Source organism: Portunus trituberculatus, chromosome 38 (genome assembly GCF_017591435.1).
Source record: "Portunus trituberculatus isolate SZX2019 chromosome 38, ASM1759143v1, whole genome shotgun sequence".
Classification (NCBI taxonomy): Eukaryota; Metazoa; Arthropoda; class Malacostraca; order Decapoda; family Portunidae; genus Portunus; species Portunus trituberculatus.
In genome coordinates this window covers 30,724,043-30,751,542 of record NC_059292.1, presented here as the reverse complement: position 1 = coordinate 30,751,542, position 27,500 = coordinate 30,724,043, and the positions used below count along the sequence as shown (strand labels likewise).

Genomic DNA, 27,500 nt, shown 5'->3' with positions numbered 1-27,500 from the left:
TAAAAACAACAATTGCTCCTCATCCTGGCCGGCCGCGACCCTCGTGGTTCGGCAGTCGTGGTTTTGATCAGACTCCGGATACGAAGCAATTAGCAGCAAACTTACGAGTGGTCGTGATGTAGATAATACATCATCATGAAGACATGAACTAGAGAAATGCCACACGTTCTCGGCCACTGGACACATAAGGGAGAGAAAAAAAGACTTTTATATACAGCACATTGATCACACTATGTGGTGTCAGACATGTGTAAAATCCTCAAGTTCTGCTAAAGAAGAAATATGAGTGAGGAAGTGAGCAACGAGTGAAGCTCTTCCCGCATCCTGCCACTGGCGATGGCTCCCGCCACCCTCGCCTCCCTAACTCTCCTCCCTTTATACTGTCCCCCAAAAGAGACGCGTAATTACCGCACTACAAATTAAGCACCTAAGAGGTGGTATGGGTAAAAAAAATCCCAGTTTAGGATAATCAGCGTCGAGATGCCATTAATGCCCCATACTCCTGTCTTGGTCTGGCTACCGTGGGTGCTGCGACCGTAACCCACGCACCCAAGGTACGCCGAGCTCGCCCTTGTGCTCCTCCGTCGCTAGGCTCCAAAGCAGACTCCACATCAGGTTTCGATGGGCCGCTGATGAAGTGGGAGAATCGGTCTGAGACTTTAACCTTCTCACTAACTGCCAATTATGCTGGTTAGTCAGGCTGTTCCAGTTTAGGTTGAAAATGGGGCGGCATTTGTAATTTCGACTTTCTTTATGAGACACCGTCAAGGGTTTCCTCTAAACAGTTTTATCGGCAGAGTAAATAATGTACGTACGTGCGTGCGTGATTGTGTGTATGAATACCACACGCGCGCCATGTGTGTGTGTGTATTTACCTAGTTGTATTTACCTAGTTGTAGTTTTACAGGGCCTGGGCTTTATGCTCGTGTGGCCCCGTCTCCATATCTACACTATGTGTGTGTGTGTGTGTGTGTGTGTGTGTGTGTGTGTGTGTGTGTGTGTGTGTGTGTGTGTGTGTGTACGTCTGTGTTTGTATGTTTGCGTGTTTGCGTGTGTGCGTGTGCGTGTGTGCGTGTGCGTGTGTGCGTACGCCAGTGTGCATGCGTGTGTGCGTGCGTCCGTTCTAAACCACAGTCGTAAATTAAAATGTGATGGATTATGAAGTGCTCTTGGAGGTGTGGCTTCCCGCTGCCTGCGAGGATGCTGCTAAGGTAGACGGAGAGGTAGACGTCCCTGCAGCGTCGGAAACAGGCGGAGAGAATCGGGGTTACGGCATGGAAAAATTGGTCGCGTGCCTTGCTCAGCAGACGAGAAAGACGAGAGACACGTACGTAAATAAAAGAATACGTCAAAGAAAAGAACAAAACAAAGAAGAAAATGTGGACGGGAAGCTGAAAAACCGGTGTTGGGAGTCAGTGACTGTACCGTCTCGTCTCCTCGGGTGGGACGGTTCGTCTGTCGTTCCCTCATCACCATGAACATCATCATAATCATCATCATTATCATCAAGATGCAGTCCTGTCAGCGGAGGCTCGACAGGTAACAAAGAAAGGCTTTTAATTTGTCAACCCTTCCCGTATAAAAAACGCATCATATCACAGGGGAGTGAGTCGGACGCCGGACCTGTGACCGCCGCGTTTCCGTTCATTCGTAGCCTTGCTATATATCTTCGTGTGCTTCCCTCCCTCCTCGCGCTCGCTAGCTCGCCTCGCTGGCTCAGGTTTTCATTCATTCCACGCACAGTGCCATAAAGCTAAACTTGGAACATTAATCGAAAAGTAAATAGAGTCCTGAGATCCTTGGTGGGCCAAGCCGTGGGTGAGGGTGGCGAGGAAGCGGCGGGCGGTAGGCGACGGGATGCTATACTTTGTGCCACCACAGAAATGAGATGAATATCAAGAAACCAGATCATTGACTTGCGTTTATGTCAGTCTGGGCTTTAATGATCATTTATATGTTGATGCCACTCTTGCCATCTTGATCTTGTTTCTCTTGGCAAAAAAAAGCCTGACAACTGAAGTCATTTGGAGTTTAAAAAACCGAAACCAATTCATTATACTTTAAAATTCAGCCCTCAGTAAACAACAGCATACCCGCACACCGCTGCGACGACGGGGAGGGGCGGCACGGAGGGCCAAGGACGAGGTGGCGTCTTTGTTCTGTCACTCTGTTTAGTGGATGGCCCACCGTGGCGGCACGAGCCCGGGAGACGTTCCTGTCCTCCTGGCCAAGACAAAAAGGAGTCGCCATGATGTTCTACGACAGTGGTTCTCAACCTTTTATGGATCACGGAACTCTGTGAAAATATTATCACAGCTACGAACTCTCTCCTCAGAAATATTTAAGAAAGACAATGCGCACACACACACACACACACACACACACACACACACACACACACACACACACACACACACACACACATTCATTTCAGATTTAGAGCTGAAGCGATGCCTTGCAATTTTCTATATTTTACTTCGTTCTTACGTTAAGAAAATAAAATCATATAATTCAACACAAATATGCCTTAAAATTTACACAAAGGGCTGTCTTCAATTTTTCTTGATACTTTTTATGCCCACAAACAAAAAAAAAGAGCCACTACAATACCTCACTAAAGCTTAAGCAAGAAAACAATAGCACCCAGCACAACAGAGCACTGGACACACGGTTAGGAGTGGGTGTGAAAATGAGTGAATGTACCGCAATGAACAATCTTACATATACACTGAGCAACAAGATATGTCATATAAAACGAGAACATTAAAATTGCACTACTACTGTACAATAATTTACTGATACCACGAACACGTCTTAAAGCTACACCTTGACTCACCTGTGTCTCACCTGAACCCCTCGAGACACCTGCTCCCGGTAACAAGGTCAATTAAATCCCAATCGTGAACCTCCAGATAAAACATCCATTAAACCTCGTTAAACCAAGGACGTAAAACCTCAGATAAGCCGCTCATTATACCCAATAGACCACTGGATAAAGGCTTTTAACATCACACCAGGGAGGAAGGGAGACAAGCCAGGGGTTCTTAATTAGAGTGTGTGTGTGTGTGTGTGTGTGTGTGTGTGTGTGTGTGTGTGTGTGTGTGTGTGTGTGTGTGTGTGTGTGTGTGTGTGTGTGTGTGTGTGTGTGTGTGTGTGTGTGTGTGTGTGTGTGTGTGTGATGGGAGCAAGCGAACACGACTCATGTAAAGGCAACGGAGGCAAGACCTTGAGAATCCCTTCCCTCACCTATATTTCTCTCTCTCTCTCTCTCTCTCTCTCTCTCTCTCTCTCTCTCTCTCTCTCTCTCTCTCTTAAATCCATGATATGCATGCACAAACGGAAAAAAAACGAATAAGAAGTTAAAGGATTTCTTGTTATTCTCCTTCCCCGAGACAACAAAATCAGAGGAAACACAGGATGCGCTAATCATGATCAAGGTGACATATCAGAAAGGTGAAGGTGAAGAGAACGTCAGAAAGGTGAAGGTGGTGATGGTAAGGTATCAGGAGAAGGAGGAGGAGGAGGAGGAGGAGGAGGAGGAGGAGGAGGAGGAGGAGGAGGAAGAGGAGGACACATCAAGGAAAAGCTAGAAACGAGGATGAAGTGAATGAGTGGGCAAGAGATAGTTGAGTGCAAGTGACGTGTTAGTGGGAAAGAAGTAGGTAGTAGACGAGGAATAAAAGGAGGTAGTACGTACAGGTGTCATAGAGGTGAGTGATAAGGAAGTCTACAGGTAAATAGATGGAAGATGAAGAAGAAGAAGAAGGATTGACCAGACATAGTGTTTGATAGACGTGGGAAGCAAGGTGACAGATAGTGACAGGTGGTATAGATGGAGGTGCTCGTGTAAGTAAATGACAAGGGGTGGAGGTGGTGGTGGTGGTGGTTGCGGCGGTGGTGGAGGAGTTTTTACGGACTGTGGGTGTTTTTACCAAGTCGAGGTCGGGCAAGATGTGGAGTGATAATGTCTGATTCACCTGTGCACCTCAGTCATGTCGCCTGTAGCCGCCAGAGAGAGAGAGAGAGAGAGAGAGAGAGAGAGAGAGAGAGAGAGAGAGAGAGAGAGAGAGAGAGAGAGAGAGAGAGAGAGAGAGAGAGAGAGAGAGAGAGAGATGGAGAGAGAGAGAGAGAGAGAGAGAGAGAGAGAGAGAGAGAGAGAGAGAGAGAGAGAGAGAGAGAGAGAGAGAGAGAGAGAGAGAGAGAGAGAGAGAGAGAGAGAGAGAGAGAGAGAGAGAATCTTATTATAAAACTCAAATAAATGGAAAAGAAAACAGCGAAAACAGTATGACCTTGGAATGAATAGGAGTTGGAAGTGTAGAAAAACAAATAAAGAAATAAAAGAACCAAAATATAAAAAGCATTCTTGTACACACACACACACACACACACACACACACACACACACACACACACACACACACACACACACACACACACACACACACACACACACACACACATTGTAAAGAAACAAAGAGAAGGAGAAAGAGGAAAAAGGTCTGAAATGTCAACAGGTGACCGAAGAGCAAGATTTAAGTAAAAACAAAGTGAAACGCAAGAAAAAAAAGAAATATTTGTAACTTTTTGAAATCTATATAATGAACATAATAACGATAATAGAATAAATATATACAAATCTGTCGCTAAAATAAGAGAACTGTGAATAGTGAGAGAGAGAGAGAGAGAGAGAGAGAGAGAGAGAGAGAGAGAGAGAGAGAGAGAGAGAGAGACTCGTACGTACAAGGAATATAGCGTGTGACGTGAGAGTGAGAGTGAAGGGAGTGGACAGACAGCGGCGGCGGCATAACAGTAAGAGTGACAGCAGAGAGTGAGAGTGGAGGACCCGAGGCTTCTAGGAAGAGCGGGCACGGTTATTTTGCTGGTCTCCCATAACATTACCAGCGCCACGACCCTGTGACCCGCGCAGCCACACACCCGCCGCTCCGGGGACGCTGGGATTGTGAGCAGTACGTACCACTTAGGCGGTGACTGGTAGCAGGCTGGTGAAAGGCAGAGAGAGGCCCAGTCAGAGGTGACGAGCCGAGACAGACATGAAGAGACGGAAAGAACGAACCATGGAAGCGATAAGTAGTGAGGCACGCGGAAAGTTACACGCCTCGAAAGTGTTTGTTTTGCTTCGTTAATGCAGACAGGTTTAACATTATGAGGCCTTTGGATTTTTCTTATGGTCTTGACTAAATCTGAAATTCATTGCATTGATATGTCGTGCATTCATAAAAGAATAATTAAAATTTTGATGAATATTGTTCAAAATTAAAATGCTTGCTGGAGAAGAGACGACAGCAAGGTGTGAAGGAGCCCCGCGGCGCAGGTCTGGCGCCGCTCCGCTGCCTATATCTCTGCTGCACGCGAGCCAGCTGTGTATTACGAACTCTCCGATGAGAACAAGTAATTTAGCAAGATCAAAACACGAACTCCAACACAACAACAATACTGCAGCTGGCTGCCTGTGTTACCTCGTGCATAGAATTCGTGCTGGGAAACATTCTGTCACCTGAATGCATAATTTTAGCGGCCGAGGAAATGATTACCTGGCACCCTCCCTCACTGATATTGCGAATAACTTTTTTTCAACATTGTATGTTGTCCCAAATAGTCATCAGTATGATGTTACGCAGTGACTGATTCACCAGTGACAAAGAGATGAACAACAACCTTCTTATAGTATATGATAAAGAAACGAAACAGGGAGATAAACTCGCCGATACACCACAGCGGCCTACACCCCCTACAGTACACCAGAATGAGAGCAACATGCCTATTGTCTTTAAACTAAAGGTGGATGAAAGCAAACCATGCAATAACAAACCTTTAGCAAGTCTTGAGAAAAGGATGTACGGATAAATTTTGACGCGTCTTTCCCGGTGGCTTTTAAATGAGTGAATGAGGCGGGAAGGAAGGCGAGGGGAAGCGGGGCCACTAATTAATGTAGAGGAGGACAAAGTTTTCAATGAGGTGTGTTTGCTCTCGCTATCACCTCGACCCCGGCCTGTTCATCACCCTGCCTCTCCTCCCCTTCTTCAAGAGTTCTTTCCCTTCTAGTTTACCTATTCCTCCATCTCATTTCTTCTTCTTTTCTTCTTTTCCATTCAGTACATTTTTCCTACTTTTGATATGATGACACGATGAAAAAACTACACTTATCTCTCATCTCCTCAGTGATTCCTTCCTTCCTTCCTTTATACTTGCTTTCCTTCGTCCCCCAAAAGCCAACACACAATCTTCCATCTCTCCCAGTGTTGACCTTTTCCTCCATCGTCTCTCCCTCCCTGTGTCTCCTGAGCTGATCCATCTTTTGTCTTTCCCGACCATTCATTTCCTCCCGCCTAACAGCCTCGTATCTCCCACAGACTCGATCTCTTTCCTCTCCTCTCCTCTTCTCTCACTTCTAGCACTCTACCCCTTTCTCTTCCTACCGCTCTCCTCTCTTCTCTCTCCCTCTCCCTCCGTCCAGCCCTCCCCGGTGTATGATGAACGGCTCTCCCGCACCGTCCCTTCTGGAGTCCCAACCCACCCCCGACGTCCAACGTAAACACTGCGATTTATTACTCCGCCTGCCACCATACATTACCCTGACGGAGGACCCGCTTCTGCCTCCGGTGCTTAAAGGGGGAAGAGGAGGAGGAGGAGGAGGAGGAGGAGGAGGAGGAGGAGGAGGAGGAGGAGGAGGAGGAGGAGGGGGAGATGGAGTAGGAGGAGGAGGAGGAGGAGGAGGAGGAGGAGGAGGAGGAGGAGGAGGAGGAGGAGGAGGAGGAGGAGGAGGAGGACGAGGAAGAGCAGTTAAGGAGGGGAAGGGATGGGAAGAGGACAAGTGGGGAAGAGGTGTTACATAAATGTTATTGTTGGGAAAGATGTGTAAACAGACGTGATGAACGAGGGATGGGCTTCAGAGAGAGAGAGAGAGAGAGAGAGAGAGAGAGAGAGAGAGAGAGAGAGAGAGAGAGAGAGAGAGAGAGAGAGAGAGAGAGAGAGAGAGAGAGAGAGAGAGAGAGAGAGAGAGAGACAGCCATGTCAAATCCATTGCCAAGAAAGCCTCTCACAGGATCTCCGCTCTCAGAAGGATCGCCAGTTTCCTCGACAGGAAGGGGAGACTGCTGCTGTACAAGGCACAGGTGCGGCCCCACCTTGAGTACGCAGCTCTCTCCTGGATGTCCTGTGCCGCCACACACAGAAGGAGACTGGACAGCATCCAACGCCGCGCCATACGGCTAGTAGATGCTGCAATACCACCTCACCCAGAGCCTGAGCGTCCCCTTGATTCACTGGAACACCGCAGAGATGTGGCGGCAATCGTAGTGTTCCATAAGGCACAGGTGCAAAGAGTGCCACATCTGGCAGGGCTGCGTCATCCTCTGAGAGTCACCGCACGGAGCACGAGAACGGTGCTCAATGGTGGTGACGCCGTAGAGGTGCCGCGATCCCACGGGTGTCAGCATCAACGCACCTTCGCAGGACGCGTCTCCAGGATGTGGAACTTGTTCACGGCCGCGGTGCCTCACGTCCAGGAGATGAACACACACAGTGTCAAACTGATGGCACATAAGTGGAGACAGACACTGCCAACTCCTCTGACACTCTTTGTGACGTGACACTCAGTGTAGTGCAGTGCGTGAATAGTGCTAGTGAAGTGAAAAGAACAGTGCTCCATTTACATGCTGACCATCTTGTATATTTTCTATTTTTAAGTCTTGTAAATATTGTAGAGAAATAGATTGTAGTACCCTTAGAATAGGTAGCACACGACAGTGCGCCTTTGGGTACATGTTCTTCTGTATAAATTATGTTTAAATAAAAAAAAAAAAAAAGAGAGAGAGAGAGAGAGAGAGAGAGAGAGAGAGAGAGAGAGAGAGAGAGAGAGAGAGAGAGAGAGAGAGAGAGAGAGAGAGAGAGAGAGAGAGAGAGAGAGAGAGAGAGAGAGAGAGAGAGAGAGAGAGAGAGAGAGAGAGAGAGAGAGAGAGAGAGAGAGAGAGAGAGAGAGAGAGAGAGAGAGAGAGAGAGAGAGAGAGAGAGAGAGAGAGAGAGAGAGAGAGAGAGAGAGAGAGAGAGAGAGAGAGAGAGAGAGAGAGAGAGAGAGAGAGAGAGAGAGAGAGAGAGAGAGAGAGAGAGAGAGAGAGAGAGAGAGAGAGAGAGAGAGAGAGAGAGAGAGAGAGAGAGAGAGAGAGAGAGAGAGAGAGAGAGAGAGAGAGAGAGAGAGAGAGAGAGAGAGAGAGAGAGAGAGAGTTTTATTATTGCACTGTAACTGTGGAAGAGATGTGGAAAAAAAGAAGACAGGAAGGAGAGAACGATGAAGTGACGATAAATATGAACATGGAAAAATCTAGTAACATTACTACTACTACTACTACTACTACTACTACTACTACTACTGCTACTACTACTACTACTACTACTAATAATAATAATAATAATACAACTAAAATGAAATCGAATCAGCAGCAGCAGGAACATAATAACAAGTGATATTAATTCTTATGAGTAATTTCACATATGTATCTATCTTTATGTTTCCACGGGCTGCTATTTTTGACTCCTGCAAGTAAAAATGAGAAAAAGAGAGAGGGAAAACAAGAAGTGCAGTGAATACCCAAATAGAAAGGCGTAAGCACAACCAATCACACGAGCCACTGCCAAGGTACAACAGGGTCACAACAATCCATCACTCATCGTACCACAAATAAACCTGTTTCCACGAACCAAAACTGGATCTCTCTCTCTCTCTCTCTCTCTCTCTCTCTCTCTCTCTCTCTCTCTCTCTCTCTCATTTATTTATTTACTTTTCCTTCCTTTTCCTTCATATCTGCTCACTCAGGCACCGCTTTCTATTTCTCTATAATATACTTTCACTCTGCTTATGTTTTCCTTCCCCTCTGGTTATTACTCTTTCTGATGCTGTGTGTGTGTGTGTGTGTGTGTGTGTGTGTGTGTGTGTGTGTGTGTGTGTCTGTGTGTGTATGTGGGTGGGTGGGTGGGTGCTTGTACGCGCTTGGCCGGATATAGGAGTTCTTTACGAGGTCGTTCACGCGTTAGTCTCGGCCTTCAGGAGGTGGCTTGCAGCAGGTCTTGACGTCTGCACTCGTCTCGTCTGGCAGGGATCCGTCACCCGGTAGTTTGGAGGCGACTTAGGTGTGTTGAGCTAGCTTAGAAACTCACAAATGTAGGTAAACCCCTTACTTGCACACATTCCCGGGCCAACAGTGTGTGTGTGTGTGTGTGTGTGTGTGTGTGTGTGTGTGTGTGTGTGTGTGTGTGTGTGTGTGTGTGTGTGTGTGTGTGTGTGTGTGTGTGTGTGTGTGTGTGCTGTTTTCTTTGAGCCACAAATACTCCTTGAATGAACGCCACATTTCAGATTCTGACAGAGGGTTACGTTGGGTCACGCAGCGGCGGGGCGTCGTGACTGGCGCCCACGGGGAAGGTGATAAAGGGGGAAAGAGGAAGGGACTGGTGGGCTGGTGGGCGGACGGGCGGGCAGGGGTTCCTCGGCTGCCGCGGTGAGTCGAGACACAGGAGTAGAAGGCAGCGATACGTCGAGTTTTCGTGTCCGTTTATCACCTTAGTAATTTTCTGGGTTTTGGACAGCAGCTGTGGTCGCTTAATTAACACGCACGCTACTTTTTTAGCATTGCGTGCACACAAGGCCGTGAAGGATAAGCCACTCACTGCCTTGTTCTGTTAGTGGTTGACCAGTTTCAAGGGATCTATAAAAAGTGACGCTCATTCGCCTGCTTAGAACAAGACTTGCATATATAAATAAGTAAATACGTAAATTGCGCATCACACACACACACACACACACACACACACACACACACACACACACACACACACACACACACACACACACACACACACACACACACACACACACACACACACACACACACACACACACACACACACACACACACACACACAGACAGACACACACACACACACACGTACGAGTGTCGCAGGTCATGTCAAAAAGTTTACTCTCACACTCCCCGCTATACTCATACAGGTCCACTGGTGCTATTTTCAGAGATGCCTCTGATTGTGTGTTCCCGAAGCGCCTTGGCCTCCCAGCCACGTGAAGCACACGACACAGGGCAGCTGTGGAATGTCTCTTTTGGTGTTGAGTGTTAACCAGGGATTCTGAAGATTTCCAAAGCTTTCGAGGAGACATTTTATTGCCCCGCGAGAGACAAAGTGCGACACCCCGCGGCACTTGTCGATTAGTTGATCTTCCCGTGAGTGCCTACAAGGATCAGACACCTAAATCGGCTCAACAAACGACGCCGCAGGGAGTCCGCCGCTCCCTTGGCGCCACCTCCCTTCACCTCCCCCCACCAAACAGGGCCCGCCTCATTCCCTCCTCCCCCAGCGAGCACCCACAACCAACCTAACTTCGCTGATAGGAAAGAAACGTAGCAGCTCTGAAAACACGAGGGAGCGATAGGAGCGGAGATTAGAAATGTGTGTGTGTGTGTGTGTGTGTGTGTGTGTGTGTGTGTGTGTGTGTGTGTGTGTGTGTGTGTGTGTGTGTGTGTGTGTGTGTAAGTGCCTCCCCCCCACCTGATGATATCAACAATTTATTTGGAAACAATATCGTGAAATAAGAAAATAATAAGAAAATATCATAAAATATGAAACAAAAAGTATCAAGCATGTTTCATAACAAAAATCTCATCCTACTGGACGCTTTCTAGCGCCACCCAGCCTTCACCTATAACCTCAAGGCGACCAGGTGCGCGTAATAGTTAAATCACATTTTATTTGATATTTTCTAATTATTTCCCAGACTCAGGAAAATAATCTCACCTTACTGATGGAGGCGGGCCATAACTAGGCTGGGCGGGGCAGGACACATCTATAATCACCTAACTTGACTTGCTACTCCTCTAACTAATCCCTAATTGCATCTGGGCGTCTGAAGTAACACCTCACACGAACCTGCTCAATGATAATTAGCTCATCTCAACCGTGGGACTTGCACATCCCATTAGGCGGACACGCCCTCGCTGATACACTCCCTTATTAAGCTTTTTTTCCACCACGAATTCGTTCTTCAAGGCTGAGAGGGCGGGAGAAGAGGTGCCAAAAAGAGACTTGAGAACTTAGTGACTGATGAGTGAAGAGATACAGCAGTAAGGCACCGCCGCCACCGCCGTGCTGGGCGGGGCGAGGCCGGGAAGAGGTATCATATTAGTTGTAAATTATCTGATCCAAGTCCGTCTACGGCGCGTCTCGTGATGACTCTGCAAAGTTAATGTTCCCAAATTTACCGTTTAATGACCTGATTGTCCTCTGATGCGTGTCTTGGATTTTGATGGAATTAATTGCATTAATGCAATGACGAATTGGATATTCATCGTTGTCAGAGTTAAACAGACAGTTAGGTAAGTCAGATTATGTATCTTTACATTGGACTGGAGTGATTATTTTGATAAAAATAATAGAAAATCATGGTGAGCAGGGTAACATTCCCGGTGATTTCAGGTCTGCAGCGAAGGAGTGGTGAGGAAGAGGTACCCTTTTGGCTATACAATCATATATTCTCATTAAAATAATGAATACTATTCTTATCAGTCTTCTACTTAACCTCTCATCATCATTACTGTTGTTGTTTATCTTGGTGTCAGAATGTATCTCGATCACTTCATCCTTAAAAATCGTAAAGAAGACAATGATGGTGTGTGTGTGTGTGTGTGTGTGTGTGTGTGTGTGTGTGTGTGTGTGTGTGTGTGTGTGTGTGTGTGTGTGTGTGTGTGTGTGTGTGTGTGTGTGTGTGTGTGTGTGTGTGTGTTTATGCGAGCGCCTAATATGCGACAGAATAACAATAAAAAATGAATAAAAATGACAACTTTCCTGGCATACAAGACGGAGTGTGCTGAGTCCACATTCCATAAAAATCTACATAAACACAGACAACGTGTCTAGAAACGAGCGACAAACTGTGAACGTCTCAGTCTTCACGTGAGCGGAACAGTATTGACTCCGTGCCATCTCAGTCGTCAACGGTGCACGGACTGACATGGGTCTCTTTTTTTGGGATCATGAAAAATTAGACAAATTTCTTCCTCATCATATACTCGTACACTATATATATATATTTTTTCAATGCAAAGCTAATGAGTATGTTTACATGTGCATTTTATCAATATGTTGGGAATGTGTTGTGCTGGTAACGTGTTGTCTCTCGACCTGATAAACAGCTGATAACATTTTACGAAAGGGAATTGACATGAAATTATTCCTCTCTAATCAACTTTTATCTAATGACTAGCAAACAAAAATGTTATATCGACATCAGTTTATTTATATGAACACGCAGCTCACAATAAACAGAATTTATTGCTGCAATTTAAATTACACTCAGGGCAAAGTATCCTTAATTAATTATTTAGTGAGCAGTTCTTTTTTTTTTTTTGCGTGCGGACTCATAAAATGGAATGGGGTTGTCATGATGTATATACAACATCAAATGGCTGTTGATTATTAATATAAATCATGAATTACTTATTCACGTTCATTCCTTACTTCATAGAAGTCATTTTACATTGCAAATATTTAGTGGCGTATCAATAAGACTGGTGTACTATAATTATTTGCATGTAAATCTAAATATCAACTTGGATAAAATCATCGTAAATATGTAGGACACCAATAAGTACATACTCGTACATACACAAATCAGCACGTCAATCAATACATGCAGTATGCGTGGAGACGACTCTTCATTTTTCACCACTTGGTTTCCCTGTAACTGAGGCAACTAATTGGCTTGCTGGATTACCTGTATTAATGATGTACGGACCCACTGTCATCCCATTAACTAGCTAAAACCAATGCCAAAACTTCTGAGGTGCCAGTTCTGCCAATGCTTTCTTCCCTCGTGGGGACACCAATGGCCCAGTGAGCCGAGACTATTCCTACTACTTGTACTGAAAGCAAAAAGAACAAATATATAAAATCTGAGACGCATAAGACGTGCCCATATGGTGGTTCGCTGATAAACAAATGGTGAGCGTGATGCAAGTGGAGGGTTTAATGTTAGGAAAGACGAGGGAGTCCTGCCTGATACTTTAATGTTAAACTGAGAGGAGCGGTAGTATATAGCCAGGGAGGGACAGGTGCACAAAAGGCTACCAATAGATTTCTGACCATTAAAAGGAAAAGCAGGAAGAAGAAGAAGAGGAGGAGGAGGAGGAGGAACAGGAGGAGAAGGAGGAGGACCAGGAGGAAGAGAAGGAGAAACAAGAAAAATCTAGCTCATAGCAACGATTGACATATTTATCACACTTAAATTTATCGCGCATGCATGTAATTCCAACACCGAATGAGGAAGGTATGTAGGTAAGGAGAGAGAGAGAGAGAGAGAGAGAGAGAGAGAGAGAGAGAGAGAGAGAGAGAGAGAGAGAGAGAGAGAGAGAGAGAGAGAGAGAGAGAGAGAGAGAGAGAGAGAGAGAGAGAGAGAGAGAGAGAGAGAGAGAGAGAGAGAGAGAGAGAGAGAGAGAGAGAGAGAGAGAGAGAGAGAGAGAGAGAGAGAGAGAGAGAGAGGGGGGGAGGGGAAGGAAGGAGACACAGCGATACTTAGTCAAACACGTGATCCTATTTTTCAAGACCTTGGACGTAAAATGAATTGCTGGCTCTTGAGCTCAATTGACTTACAAGCCTGAAATGAGTCAAGAGAATAAGGAGAAAAATATCAAGTAAATAAATAAGCAGAGTCAGCGTCGTGACGTGTCGCTCCCCGCTGGGTGCTAAATGAGCCTCGTTTGCAACGCGATTAATGGCGAGAAGCACGACAACGTCACTTAAGATCCTCGTGGCTGATATGCTGCCGAGTAAGTTCGCTAACAGTGGTGTCGTGGCCAGACCGAGAAGGGGAAGCACTCTGCCTCTCTAAACAAGTCATTCATTGCTCTCCATGCATGGTCCACGCTTCTCCCGGTTCATGCTGCCTCAGAAGACCACGGTATAATACTACTACTTAAAGAATACATATTGTGAAATGAAGAAAAAAAATAGATAACAATATTAATATCTCACTGGCTGACCCAAAGCATCAAGCAGCATGAGAAAAGGGAACGATAGAAGAAAGGAGATAGAGAGGTGAGATCTTCCCACCACCTTCCTGAGCTGCGTCATACCAGGTAAACAGGAAAATTAAGAGGTCGCTAGGCAGGTGCGCGGCCTCCACAGATCTGGTATTCTGTTCCGCCGCTGCCACGACTTCACTCATGGATCAGGGTTAAATAAATATCACGGCATCCAGAGAAAGGGACCGCTGCCAGATAATCCCCGTAGCTAGGATAACCATGCACTGCGGTACTTAGACACGTCATCAAGTTCACTTCGTTAGCCAACAAGCCCCGCATTGTCGCCATGGGGGAGGTGGGACAAAAACTTTCCTCGATTATAAAAAGAAAAGAAAAAAAACTCGCACAGGAAACGAGGCTACTTTTGCAATAAATGTGTAAAACTTGTGTACTTCAACTTCTAAGTAATAGCAAAATGTTTTCTTAAGGAATGATGGTGGAGATAAATTTAGTCATTATGCACAGCTGCGACGAACCGGTTTGCATGGAGGTCATCTGTCAATGAACGACTGATGCTGCATTCCATTATGGACCCACACGATGTGACTCTCGTACCTACCTCGATGTCAACGTATCCTATTTTTTTCTCTTTTTTTATATACATTAATCTGAGTGGGTATCTCGAAAGAAGAACTGAGGGGAAGCATATAAAGAACATTCTATGAGGTCTGCCAACGAGGCGAGGAGGAGGCGGCGTGTGAGGGGCGGCGAATCAGCACCTCGGTGACCTGTCCCGTGGCAGCAAAAACATGATCAAGGTGAGAAAGTCAGCCGTAAACCCGTCACTCCAAGTCGTTTTCTGGAGATAAGTGAACCCAAAGCCATGTTATTTTATCACCTTCACCGGAGAGGAGAGAAGAGGAGAGGAGCAGTGCCACAGGGTAAGAGCAGCTGAGGGAGAGGAAGAGACATATAGAGAGACGATGAGGTACACGACATAGCAGTAAAATAGTCACAGGTATTTAGCAAACTGTATGTGATGTAGGAGGAGGAGGAGGAGGGGGAGGAGGAGGATCAAGAGGAAGGGAAAGACGAGGAGAGTAAGGGGCTTCAAAAAACAAGTGTGTGTTGGCGGTGTGAGAGGCGAAGGAGAGATGTAAGAGTGTAACAAAGGAGTAAGTACAGAGGTTTAAACAAAAAAGATACAGAGGAGTGGTGGTGGTGGTGGTGGTGGTGGTGGTGGTGGTGGTGGTGGTGATGGTGGTGGTGGTGGTGGTGATGGAGGAGGAGGAGGAGGAGGAGGAGGAGGAGGAGGAGGAGGAGGAGGAGGAGGAGGAGGAGGAGGAGGAGGAGGAATACAAAGGAATACAAAGGAAGACAAACAGTAACAGAGGCGGAGGAGGAGGAGGAGGAGGAGTGGCACTAAGGAACAATTTGGTGAACAGATTAAGTTCATTCGTCAATGGGTCTTGCATTGGTGTGTGTGTGTGTGTGTGTGTGTGTGTGTGTGTGTGTGTGTGTGTGTGTGTGTGTGTGTGTGTGTGTGTGTGTGTGTGTGTGTGTGTGTGTGTGTGTGTGTGTGTGTGTGTTGTTGCCAGTCATCATCACCGTCTTCCTCATCCTCTTCCCTCTTATATTTACCTTTCTACTTCTTATTCCTTCGTGATACTGTTGTCATCTGTCTGTCTGTCTGTCTGTCTGTCTGTCTATCTCTATCTGTATCTGTCTCTCTCTCTCTCTCTCTCTCTCTCTCTCTCTCTCTCTCTCTCTCTTTTCTACCATCCACTTTCATATTGTAGCTTTTTATTTTTTCTTATTTTTCTTTTTATATATCATCATGCTTTTTCCTGATCACGTTAGTTGTCGTGGAGTTCACGAGAGACAAAGAAGAAAAAAAGAGTTGCTTAGGAGTTTTTCTTTATTATAAAAGGAATTTCTCTTCTCTTTCAATATTAAATTTCACACACACACACACACACACACACACACACACACACACACATGGCTTCTAATAACATGTAAGTATACCGATCATTTGTTAGTAGGAGCACCGACCTTCTCTCAGCACTGTGGTATCTTCTGGAGCATCTCATCTGAGTGAAGCAGCGGCTCGTCGGCTCCTACGACAAACATCTTAGAAAAACACCTCTAACACCACTGCCACAGGCGCGTGTCATCCTCTGGCCAGCTCACCTAACGGGTCCAGGGTCGAGAAGCTTTTCAGATCTTTTCATCCACACCCTCTCTCCCTTGCCACCTCCTTAGTCCGAGAAAGAAAAATAGATAGAAAGTGGAAAGGGAGGCGGGAGTGGAAAAAATTTTGTTCATGTCCATCAGCTATTTCGTGGCTAACCGAATGGATGCCGTCTATCATGCTTCCTCTGCCGGACAGTATTACTGTGGTGGAATTCAATCCAACAGAGGCCATCTTTGTGAGTCTCACGTTACCCAGGAAATCTTGTGCCGACACTCTGATCTGTCTCAAGAATAACCTGAGGTGACCCGAGTTGTTCTTCCCGACACATGGCTTCCTCTTGTTATCCGAGGGCGTTGTTTTCTATGTTGGCATTATTTCTATGTTGTTTTTTGAAGTTCCTGTTACAGTTACGTATTTCTATAAAGTGGATAAGTAGAGAAAGCTGAACATAAGAGGAAAAACAGATACGTGAACAGTTAGATGAAGAATCAGTGAGGAGGAAGCGACCTGCAACTGTAAACTGACGGCGTCATTCTTTTCATTTCATCCAGATATGTTCGTTACATTTTGGTATTGTCGGAAAATAACCAAGTGAAAAATCCTGATAAGTGGAAAAGCTTATACGTGAACAGCAAGGTAGACGAAGAATGATTCAGGAGGGAACATTCGTACATACTGAACACTTGACAGCTAAATAGTTTACTTGGCAAGGTATGCTGCTGAAATATTTTGTCGAGTTCTTAATATTTCACGAGAACACAATAACATGCTAAGGACATCAACAATGCATGTGGCGATAAATATGAGACATGCATGAATTATCAGGACCACTCGATGGCTTTTCAATGTTGTGCTGGCCGGGAGTCAAGCACCACGCGGAAGCTGGTCATTGGTGAGTCGCGGCTTGATGTATAATGAAAGTTTTAATGTCATATATCAAACACCTGAGCTGCAACATTTTTATTAGCGCGTTGGTTAATATATTCATTCTATGTATTCTTGTTTAGCCGTAATGGAAAGCAATGAAAGTTCCAGCGTTATATATCAAAGATTCTAACGACAAAATTATATTGGTTCGTTGGTTAATATATTAATTTTATGTATCCTGGCGTGTGATCGTGATGGAAAACAATGAGTTTGTCTGACATGGTGTAACAGTAATACGGTAAACACAATAAATAAGAATTTCACTTTAAAACTATGTTAAGTCAGAACAATAAATAATAACAATGATGTTACTGCACTTTATTGTAGTACTTGTTCAGCTACAATGCATGGATTGCTGCACATGTAATATACGTATTTAAGAGTTCTACTTGATAAGGCAGTAGCGAAAAATGAGATCGCGTTGATTCCGTTGCGTTGCTTTTGCGTTGACCAATGACCTCCACGAATATATCGCAGGACTAGACCGTCATAAAGCACAAAAGTGAGTGGCGGAGACAGGTGACCTGGTAATGACGACACACACATGCCGAGCGGAACAGAAAGAGCATAGCAGATAAACAACACTTATGGTCGACACTCCTGCATGGTGTCCGCTGCGTCTGTGCACGAGTACACACAGTCATCGCCTCGTTCAAAGCCAGGTTTATCAATATCCACAAAGATAAAGACATCTCCACTATGTATTTGATATACTTAGGGCGTTGCTCTTTTGTTTTTCTGGAGATGCGTCATATGTCTCCTTTCCTTGGGCGAAGCCATAATCGATCAATCACTCCATCCTTTTGAAAAATTATCCTTCAAATTTGTTCACTATGCTTGACAACTGAAGATTTATCGGTGAGAGCAATGAGACTGATGACTAACGTTGTGTGCCTTGCCCCGCTCTTCTTTCAATAATTTAAGATAAAAAAAGATGGTGGTAAAAGTGGTTTATATTTAAAGTTGTTTCATATAAATAGTGGATTATTAATAGATTTTCCTGTAAAGAGAGAGAGAGAGAGAGAGAGAGAGAGAGAGAGAGAGAGAGAGAGAGAGAGAGAGAGAGAGAGAGAGAGAGAGAGAGAGAGAGTGTGTGTGTGTGTGTGTGTGTGTGTGTGTGTGTGTGTGTGTGTGTGTGTGTGTGTGTGTGTGTGTGTGTGTGTGTGTGTGTGTGTGTGTGTGTGTGTGTGTGTGTGTGTGTGTGTGTGTGTGTGTGTGTGTGTGTGTGTGTGTGTGTGTGTGTGTGTGTGTGTGTGTGTGTGTGTGTGTGTGTGTGTGTGTGTGTGTGTGTGTGTGTGTGTGTGTGACTTAACTGCAAGCTTCTTACTAAAATTTACCTGCTCTACCCTACCAAATGACTAATATCAATACGTTTTTTTCTTTTCTTTTCTCTACCAATTCAGTGACGGAGACCAAAGTGGAGGAAGGCGAAGGCCAGACAGAGCTGAAGTCGTGTGAAGGCGGCGTTGTGGCTAACAGTAAAGCGGTGACTGCTGCCATCTCTCCCGCTCCGACTCTCCATCCTCCTCTCTCTCCCAACCCGGGCATTCACTCGGGCAACCCCTTCACTGTGCCCAAGGGAGAGAAGGTGAGCCTCATGGTGCGTATATCAACACATTTCTTCTATGCATCCCCAGTACTGTGTCTATGATGTTGCGGGGCTTGTGTTGCTTAATTTGTGTTGTTGAGGGCTTGTGTTTATGTGTTTGTATTGTTATGAGGGTTGTGTTACTGTGTTTGTGTTGTTGCAGGGGTTGTGTTGCTGTGTCTGTGTTAATGCGGGATTGTGTTGCTGTATTTGTGTTGTTGGCGGGGAGGTTGTGCTGCTGTGTTGCTGTGTTTGTATTATTGCGGTGGTTGTGTTGCTTGGTTTCGTATTGTGAGTGTTGTGTAGGGACAGAGGGTGCAAGAATTCACCTTTTGTGCTCATATTTTGTTTGAACGCTTTGTGGCAGCACGCTTTTTTGACATGAATACTTTCTTGCTTCGTGAGAGTAATCAAGAAGAATTAGGATCCTACACCAGATGAACCTAAACGAAATATTTTATGTTTAACTTTGTGTGAAAAAGAAATTAATTTAATATTTTCTTTGATTCAACTTTTTTCTTTTTTTAACAAAACGGCAATATACATGAACGCTTTTTTTTTTTTTTATGAAAGCATTCACCACGACTACTTCAGCCTTTTAACACTCTCACAGTTATGCAAGCAGTCTCCATAAAGCAATACATATAAGCCGTTCATTGACTATTGCGTATGATTATGTTTCACAATGGATGATGACTTGGACATGCCATTCACAAGGTGAATAGAAAGGATGGCATGAGAGCTGAGACTTGAAAGGCAGATGCATTTTTTTTTTATAATATCATCAAATTGCATGTTTTCACATTTCTCCAATACCAGCTACAAAACAACAATAACAGCTAACTGCATGCCTCACGCACCTGATGACGATGTGCGGGAGAAAGTACTGACAGCTGACCTATATGTAGTTATTTGCATGACCCGTATAAAACAATCTGCATGATCTATATAGAAACGTATTTACTCGACACTTTTTAGAATAAGATCAATGTCTACCCTCCAGAGTGACTGCGCCGTGTCTCTACCGTCTGCAAAACCCAAGATCTGGTCGCTGGCAGATACAGCAGCATGCAAGACTCCTCCACCCACCGGAGGAGTCGGCGGCCCGCCTGGCAGTGGCTGGCTGGCGGGAGGCACAACCTTCCCCCTGCCGCCTACCATCCCTCCAGCCCAGCAGCAGTATCCGCACAGCACACGATTCAACCACCTCATGTCTGGCGTCAACCCCTCACAGTACATGGGCGGATACAGGTGTGTTGCGTCGAATAACTTTTATTGATTTTGCTCAATATAGTTAACATTACATAATCCACTTTTGTCATATCATTGCCTCATTTCTACTTACTAATCAAGGTAAATCTATTTTTTTCTCTCTCCGCAACTGGTCCATTTCGTATATAATTTTCATTTTTAGAAGTATTCTGTATTTTATTGAATACATTTATAACTTATTGGCGTTACCTGGTGTTCTCTGGCAATATTGATCGTTGCCAGTACAGAGTTGGTGAGCAGTGTTGTGTCAATGTTTCACCAGTTGTCACTCAAACTTGCAATATGTCATGTCATTGTCTCAGTGACGGAGTGGGCACCGACACGCCCCCACAGACACCGCCCAACGTGAAGGGCCAACAGGGCCAGCAGGGGCAGGGTGCAGGGCTACTGGGATCAAGCAGCTTCCTAGGTGGATCCTCCTCCGGCAGCTACGGCAGCAATATGGGCGGCCTTTCCTCCTGCTCTCGCGGCTCCACAGCGCCTCTGTCAGCTCAAGGGGTAGGCGGCGGCGCCTCTGTAGGAGCTGAGGCGGCCCTCCACCAGAGATATCAGGGCAATGTCTCCCACGCCGCCACCCATGGCACCAATACAGCAACCTCGCTCTCCAACACCGCCTTCACGCCCGTCTACAAGAAGTTAGTACTAACTGTATTTTCACTCTCCTAGGAAAATATTAATCTGGATATTTGTGAAATTTACTTGAAATGTTAATCTTTGGTGCCACAAGAAGCGCACACATCTGTGACTCAGATGTGTGAAGGCCTGGGCACGCCGCTTCGCTCGGTGTCCTAACCTTTGGTTCTCATTCCAGTACCCAGCAGGGAGGCCAGCAGGTACCTCAACAAACGCCGCAAATGGCGACTCAACAGCAGATGCCGTGCCAGCAGGCGCAGCAGGTACAAGGGGGCCCCGTCACAGCAGGACCCTACGTGTCGTGAAGCCAGTGTAATCAGCAGGTAGGTGAGGACATGTCTACGGCCGCCATCTGCATTCATCCCCGGTGGCGGCTCCTCAGTAGGAGGGTTGCCCTAATTGCCATTAATAACGTAGTATAAAGTGCCGGCAACGATTACCTCCCGAATTACCTACAGACTTACTATACCCGACCAGCACAGGAAAGAATACGCACAAGTCGAGTGTTGCGCCATGTCGGTGGGACGGGCGGGCGTGGCAGCGACACCTCCCGAGCCAGGCTGATCTCGCTGGCAGAGTCGCTCCACAACTGTTCGTTTGCCTCATGCCACAACTCGCTGTTTTTTCTCTTCTCGACACACACCGCCTTTACATGTAAAGTAAATCTGCGATATTTCTGACTAGTGGCGATTGAAGAAATCAAATCAGCACAGTATATTAGGAAATTGTGACTAGGGAGCGATGGCAGTGCCGGGGCTGAGGTCGGAGTGCAAGGAAGGGGACGCGCGGCTCTCAGATGCCGGTCACTCGTCCCGGGGTTTGGGTGGTGATCGGCGTCCAGATAGGCTGATAACCAGACCCTCACTTGCCAATTTCAGGGAGATTTTTCGCATTTTTCTTCGCTCTAATTGTTTTAAAACTTCAACATCGCTGAAAACAAGACGCCATATACCTGCTACACAGATGATTAGTTCGTATAAAGTTTTGGGAATTAATAAAGATTGCAAGACGAGAAAAAGTTTTTCTGGAGTTTAATTAAAAGAAATTAGATATTCGGTTCACTTCTCTGTATGGACGGAGGGTTGTCTGTTAGTGAATTATGCATAAGGCGCCTCTGTTTGGAGCCTGCCACAATTAATTAGCGTCGCCTGATAACGATTAATTGTGACATTTATATTAAGCGGCGAAACACTTAACGCCGAACTGCGTCTGGATGAACGTTAAGAGAGGAGGCACTGATGAACGACCCGACGCTGCCGCCCCGGGGAGGATTGGTTGGGGGGGGTTCAGGTGGGGGAGCCTGGTGGCGGCGGCGGGGTGACAAGGATGGTACAAATGCCGCCTCGAAAACTCGTGAGGACCATGAATCTATTTTGACCTCACCTACCATTACGTTGTTATGTTTATTTGTCGCAATTCTTAAACGTAATTTTACAAGTCTATAACACACACACACACACACACACACACACACACACACACACAGTTACACAACCTTCATGGATCTGTTGTCATTGAAATGATCGTAGAGAGGACACATCTACCCATGACTGGCGGTGCTTCCGGCCACCGTTTGTCAGTCAGGGAGCTTCGTCACGTTCCTCGGTGCGCGGCCGCGGCTCAGGAGTAAACACAAACAACACTCTCATTACCCCCCCTGGAGACAATGAAAGGCTAAGGGACACCCCCATTAAATTCTCAGCTCCCGCCGATTAATTCAGCCGTGTGCTCGCCCAAGTCAAGGAGCGGTCAGCCGCGCCGCAATCAAATTCGCCTCAGCGGAGGGGAGACCACAACACGATGACGTCATACACGGCAGAGATGTGCCTCGGGCCCTTGACTTGCTCCCGCCATCTGGGTCGTGTGATGTCCGACAGGCCAGCCGAAGGAATAACTGCGTCATCATAATACTATAAATATCATTGTAATATAATCATGGATTTATGTTATTTATCTAATTTACATGTATATTTGTAGGAAGCACATAATGTGCCTAAAATCACTCAAATAAAGTCATCAGGATATTTTTCTCTAGCGGTGCAATAGACATTTCCCGAAGCCACTGAGTCTTGAAATGTAACTTCCTCCTCCCTGTCATTTCCTTTTAATTGGAGGATGAAGCCATGAGCGTCACCCAAAATGAATGCGAATGAATTTAGGTTCAGAAAGCTGCGTCTCCACCGTCGCCGCCGCCGCCGCCACACCAGGCTCTAACAGGGAGCTCACTTTGAAAAATAAACACACGTCGAGAGTCATACGGCCACTTTGATTGAAGAAATGAATTATCAGTCATGCCATCTTTATCGTTCGTGTTCAGAAATGTTCGGACGGGAGGCAGAGTGTGACAGCGGCTTCGAGCGGTGGTTATGAGAATAGAACGTTACTTGAGGAAACGCCAACTGCATACTCCACACTATGAACAGCACGTAATTGTTTTTAGCGTCTAGAGCTGTGGTAGAGATTCATTAGGCGAAATTATTTACAAATAGTGACTCTAATGCTTGGCATTTAAAAATATTTATAAGATCTAGAAAAAAAACAGTAGTTCTCTCTCTCTCTCTCTCTCTCTCTCTCTCTCTCTCTCTCTCTCTCTCTCTTCTTACATATGATAGTGGCTGCGATTTCACTGTAATGCTTTGCGAAGAGAAGAAATCTAAAAACAACAAAACAATAACAACAACCACAACAACAACAATAACAATAACAATTGATGAAGGAGAAGCAATGTGGAGGAAAATTGGATGTTAAGCAATGAATCAGGAGAGAGAGAGAGAGAGAGAGAGAGAGAGAGAGAGAGAGAGAGAGAGAGAGAGAGAGAGAGAGAGAGAGAGAGAGAGAGAGAGAGAGAGAGAGAGAGAGAGAGAGAGAGAGAGAGAGAGAGAGAGGCAGGACGAGAGAGAAAGGGATGAGAGTAAGTAAAGGAGGAAGGCAGAGAGGAAAGGGAAGATGGGGGATGCGGAGGTGACAGGTAAGGGGCGGGTCACCTGGCTGAGGACCATTATTATTAACTATTTGAGTCTCAGCTGAAGTAGGAGGTGTGAAGACTTTGGAGTGGCAGACGGAGAGTATAAGATGAAAGACGGCCTGCGATAACACACAAACACACATACAGAGAGAGAGAGAGAGAGAGAGAGAGAGAGAGAGAGAGAGAGAGAGAGAGAGAGAGAGAGAGAGAGAGAGAGAGAGAGAGAGAGAGAGAGAGTGGCTTCCTTCCCACCCAGCCTGCCTGCCTGCCCCTTTTCTGGCTACGGTCGTCCACTGCGAGTGAAACTTTATGGAGTGGAGTGACCCGACCCAGACCCGGCCATCATCCACGGTGACAGAAACATACCGCCGCCAGCCATTCTCTCTCTCTCTCTCTCTCTCTCTCTCTCTCTCTCTCTCTCTCTCTCTCTCACGTGGTCACCGTCACCCGTACGAGCCACAGACACTGCCACGTTCAAGGTTTCCCTAACTCATTCCTGGAAGGCTTGTCTGTGAGGGGTGTATGTGCTGCATGCCCCGCACCCACCCACACACCCACACACACACCCACACACACACACACACACCCACCCACCCACCCACCCACACACACACACACACACACACACACACACACACACACACACACACAACACCTGGTCTTTTCAACTCCACCTTCGAACTCTCACTCCTACCTGACACACACCATAAGCCTTCCATTACTTGATTCTCTCTCTCTCTCTCTCTCTCTCTTAGTGCAGCCTCACTGATGTGCTAGAAACGTGCTCTCCTTTCCTTCATCTCTCCTCCCTTCATCCAGGCAGAACTTTTAACTCATCGTTGGTTACACTCACACTCCGCTAAGTGAATATTTTAACTCATGTCACAAGTGTTCCCTCCTCCACACACACACACGCCCGGTAGCTCAATGGTTAGAGCGCTGGCTTCACAAGCCAGAGGACCGGGGTTCGATTCCCCGGCCGGGTGGAGATATTTGGGTGTGTCTCCTTTCACGTGTAGTCCCTGTTCACCTAGCAGTGAGTAGGTACGGGATGTAAATCGAGGAGTTGTGACCTTGTTGTCCCGGTGTGTGGTGTGTGCCTGGTCTCAGGCCTATCCGAAGATCGGAAACAATGAGCTATGAGCTCGTTCCGTAGAGTAACGTCTGGCTGTCTCGTCAGAGACTACAGCAGATCAAACAGTGAAAACACACACACACACACACACACTCCGCTAGGTGAATATCTTACCTCATGTCACAAGTGTCCCTTCCTCCACACACACACACATGCGGAAGAAAGCACATCTATTTGAACTAATCATCCCTACATCCAAATCGCGACCCACTTCCAGTCCACACGGCACCACCTCCTCCTCCTCCTCCTCCTCCCCGCATTCCCATCTCATCGTACAGTCAACGCAAGACTGGTCCTGGCCCGAGGCAAGTCAAATGACGCAACAACTCTCCCTCGCCCTTGGACCTCATGAAGACTGTTGGGAGGGAAGGAGAGGGGAAGAAGGAAGAGGACGAGTAGGAGATGAAGAAGAAGGAGGAGGAGGAGGAGGAGGAGGAGGAGGAGTCTCTCTCTCTCTCTCTCTCTCTCTCTCTCTCTCTCTCTCTCTCTCTCTCTCTCTCTCTCTCTCTCTCTCTATTCATCACGACTTTGTCTTTCACTGGAAACATTAAAACCAGACACGCCTTCTCTATTAGCATGTACATCTCCCTATTAGCATGTATCAGTTATTCATCAAGCTGACCTACTCGCTGATATCTGGAACAAATGCATCAAATTTTACAATACAAAATGTGAGCAGAAAACTGAAGAAGATTCAGGAACGGGTTTACGAAGATGCGTTTTGTGTTCGGAGAGAAAGAGAGAAAGAAAAAAAAGGGAGGATGGACTGAACAGTTTCCCAACAAATAAATGAAAGCAGAGTCGAAAGGTCAGCGACCCTTTCTGGCCGCTGTCGTTCCAGGAAGTCGGTGTTAATGTCTGTCTTTTAAAATGGTGCAGGGGCGGCAGCCGGTCCCACATTCGTGATCACCTTATTACTTGGTTTCGACTTGCGGCCTGCTTTGTGCTGGGAGTAAGGCCACGCTTGCCGTTGTTTGAATCGCCCGCCAAACCAGCAAAATCTGAATTGTCGTGTGCATGCCCATGCCCGCCTCACACCAACGGAGCCGGCGACACTGGCGGAGATGCATTACTCCATTGTTTGCAATACTTAGCAGTCAGAGAAATATATTGTTGAGTAGTAAAAAAATTATGACAATAATAATAATAATAATAAAATAATAAATATGATGATGATAATAATAATAATAAAAAAAAAATAATAACAATAATGATAATAATAATGAAAATAAAAATGAACAACAGTGATAATAATAGTGATAATAATGATAACGATGATAATAATAATAACAATGATAACAACATCAATGATAATAAAATAATAATAATAATAATAATAATAATAATAATAATAATAATAATATTAATAATAACTATTACTATTATTATTAGTGTGTGTGTGTGTGTGTGTGTGTGTGTGTGTGTGTGTGTGTGTGTGTGTGTGTGTGTGTGTGTGTGTGTGTGTGTGTGTGTGTGTTTAGTGCACGATGATGTGGATGGAGTTCTGATTGGTACTGTTCTTCCCGACAGGCTGGTGATGCTAGTGCCTGGGGCGGCACACTGGACAGCACACTCCTGCTGCTTGGTGAGACCTACGATTGTCTCCAACAGCAGTAACAGGCGAGGGGAGAAGAGGCAAGAAAAAGCGCCAACAACTGTAACGGACAAATGATCTGCAGTGGCAAAGTCAAGCGCAGCAGCAACAAGAGAAGGATGAGCGGGAGGGGCGAGCGGGGGAGTGACGGTGTGGCAGGAGTGGCCGGGTGGAGATCCATCATGGTGAACCGTCTCGTTTGTGAGTCAAATGAGACGTGTTGGTCAGCCGCGAGGGGTCCCGTGGGGCACAGAGGGGTCCTGGGCAGGGGGAGAGTGGCACCCCTCCCACCAGGGCATCAAGCACCGGCCGTCCGCCACTGGTCCGCACCTTACATCAAGAAGAGGCGATAAGCAGCGGCGGCACCGACTGCTGTAGCGGCCGCCGTGGGCATACGCCTTCACCACGAATTCCATCACTCATCACGCCTCCCGCTACGGCCCTCAATCACTGCCTGGCCCTGTGCTTGTCTGGTCCAGGTCATGTGTACCGCTGCCAATCTTTATCCCTCCCGAAAACAAAATGTCGTACAGTTGTGCTTCTCGCCCTCCAGTGGTGCGCATTGGAGCCTCAGCCTGCTGTTGTTTTAACGAATTCTGTGCCCCCACCAACAATGTATCCACGGCTAAGGAAAATAATCCTGGAAACAAACGCAGTGCAGTGTATATTTTTGCGATGAACGCTAACGGCCTGGCACCGCGCTGTAGTGACACATTAGCGTGGCCTGGAGGGCACCTGTGACCAAAGGGCGTCCTTGCCCCGACTAAGCGCCCCGGAGGTCAGTGCCATCAGTGTTGCTTCTGAAGACAGTGAGTGCCATGACATTTGACGCGATTGTAATTGACCTGTTACTTTACTTTTACCTTTTTGATGAAATTTCCGTTGCTGTCGCCGTGGCCCAGTGATGCCGCCGTGCCCGGCAACAGACGCAGACAAGCACACCAGCAGCAACGCTCTTAAGTTCTCGAATAATTTTATAAATTTATAGGTATTAGGTTGCGATTCATTTTAGAGTACCGACGAAGAGTAATATTTACTGAATATTATTATCTGTGATATATATGTTGACGTAGCTCAAAGATGCGGCTGCACTATTGTTATACATTTCATCAGAAAACTCAGTACGTATAATTGAACCTGGAGTGCAATT

At 46.1% G+C, this 27,500-nt stretch overlaps 1 protein-coding gene across 2 annotated transcripts in view; it reads left to right on the top strand.

The window, feature by feature from the left end:
* The window catches only part of LOC123514948 (homeobox protein caupolican-like), a 118,884-nt gene that overhangs the window by 88,889 nt on the left and 2,495 nt on the right, over positions 1 to 27,500 (top strand). The window contains exons 5-9 of one of the 2 annotated variants that reach the window (XM_045273220.1): positions 18,567 to 18,751; positions 19,755 to 20,002; positions 20,326 to 20,658; positions 20,835 to 20,979; positions 26,287 to 27,500. The exon at positions 26,287 to 27,500 is cut by the window's right edge and continues 2,495 nt beyond it. In XM_045273220.1, coding sequence (XP_045129155.1) covers positions 18,567 to 18,751; positions 19,755 to 20,002; positions 20,326 to 20,658; positions 20,835 to 20,961 — 893 coding nt within the window. In that variant the 3' untranslated portion in view covers positions 20,962 to 20,979; positions 26,287 to 27,500. Of the gene's footprint in view, positions 1 to 18,566; positions 18,764 to 19,754; positions 20,003 to 20,325; positions 20,659 to 20,834; positions 20,980 to 26,286 lie in introns of both variants that reach the window. The other variant, XM_045273219.1, reaches the window with a different exon arrangement.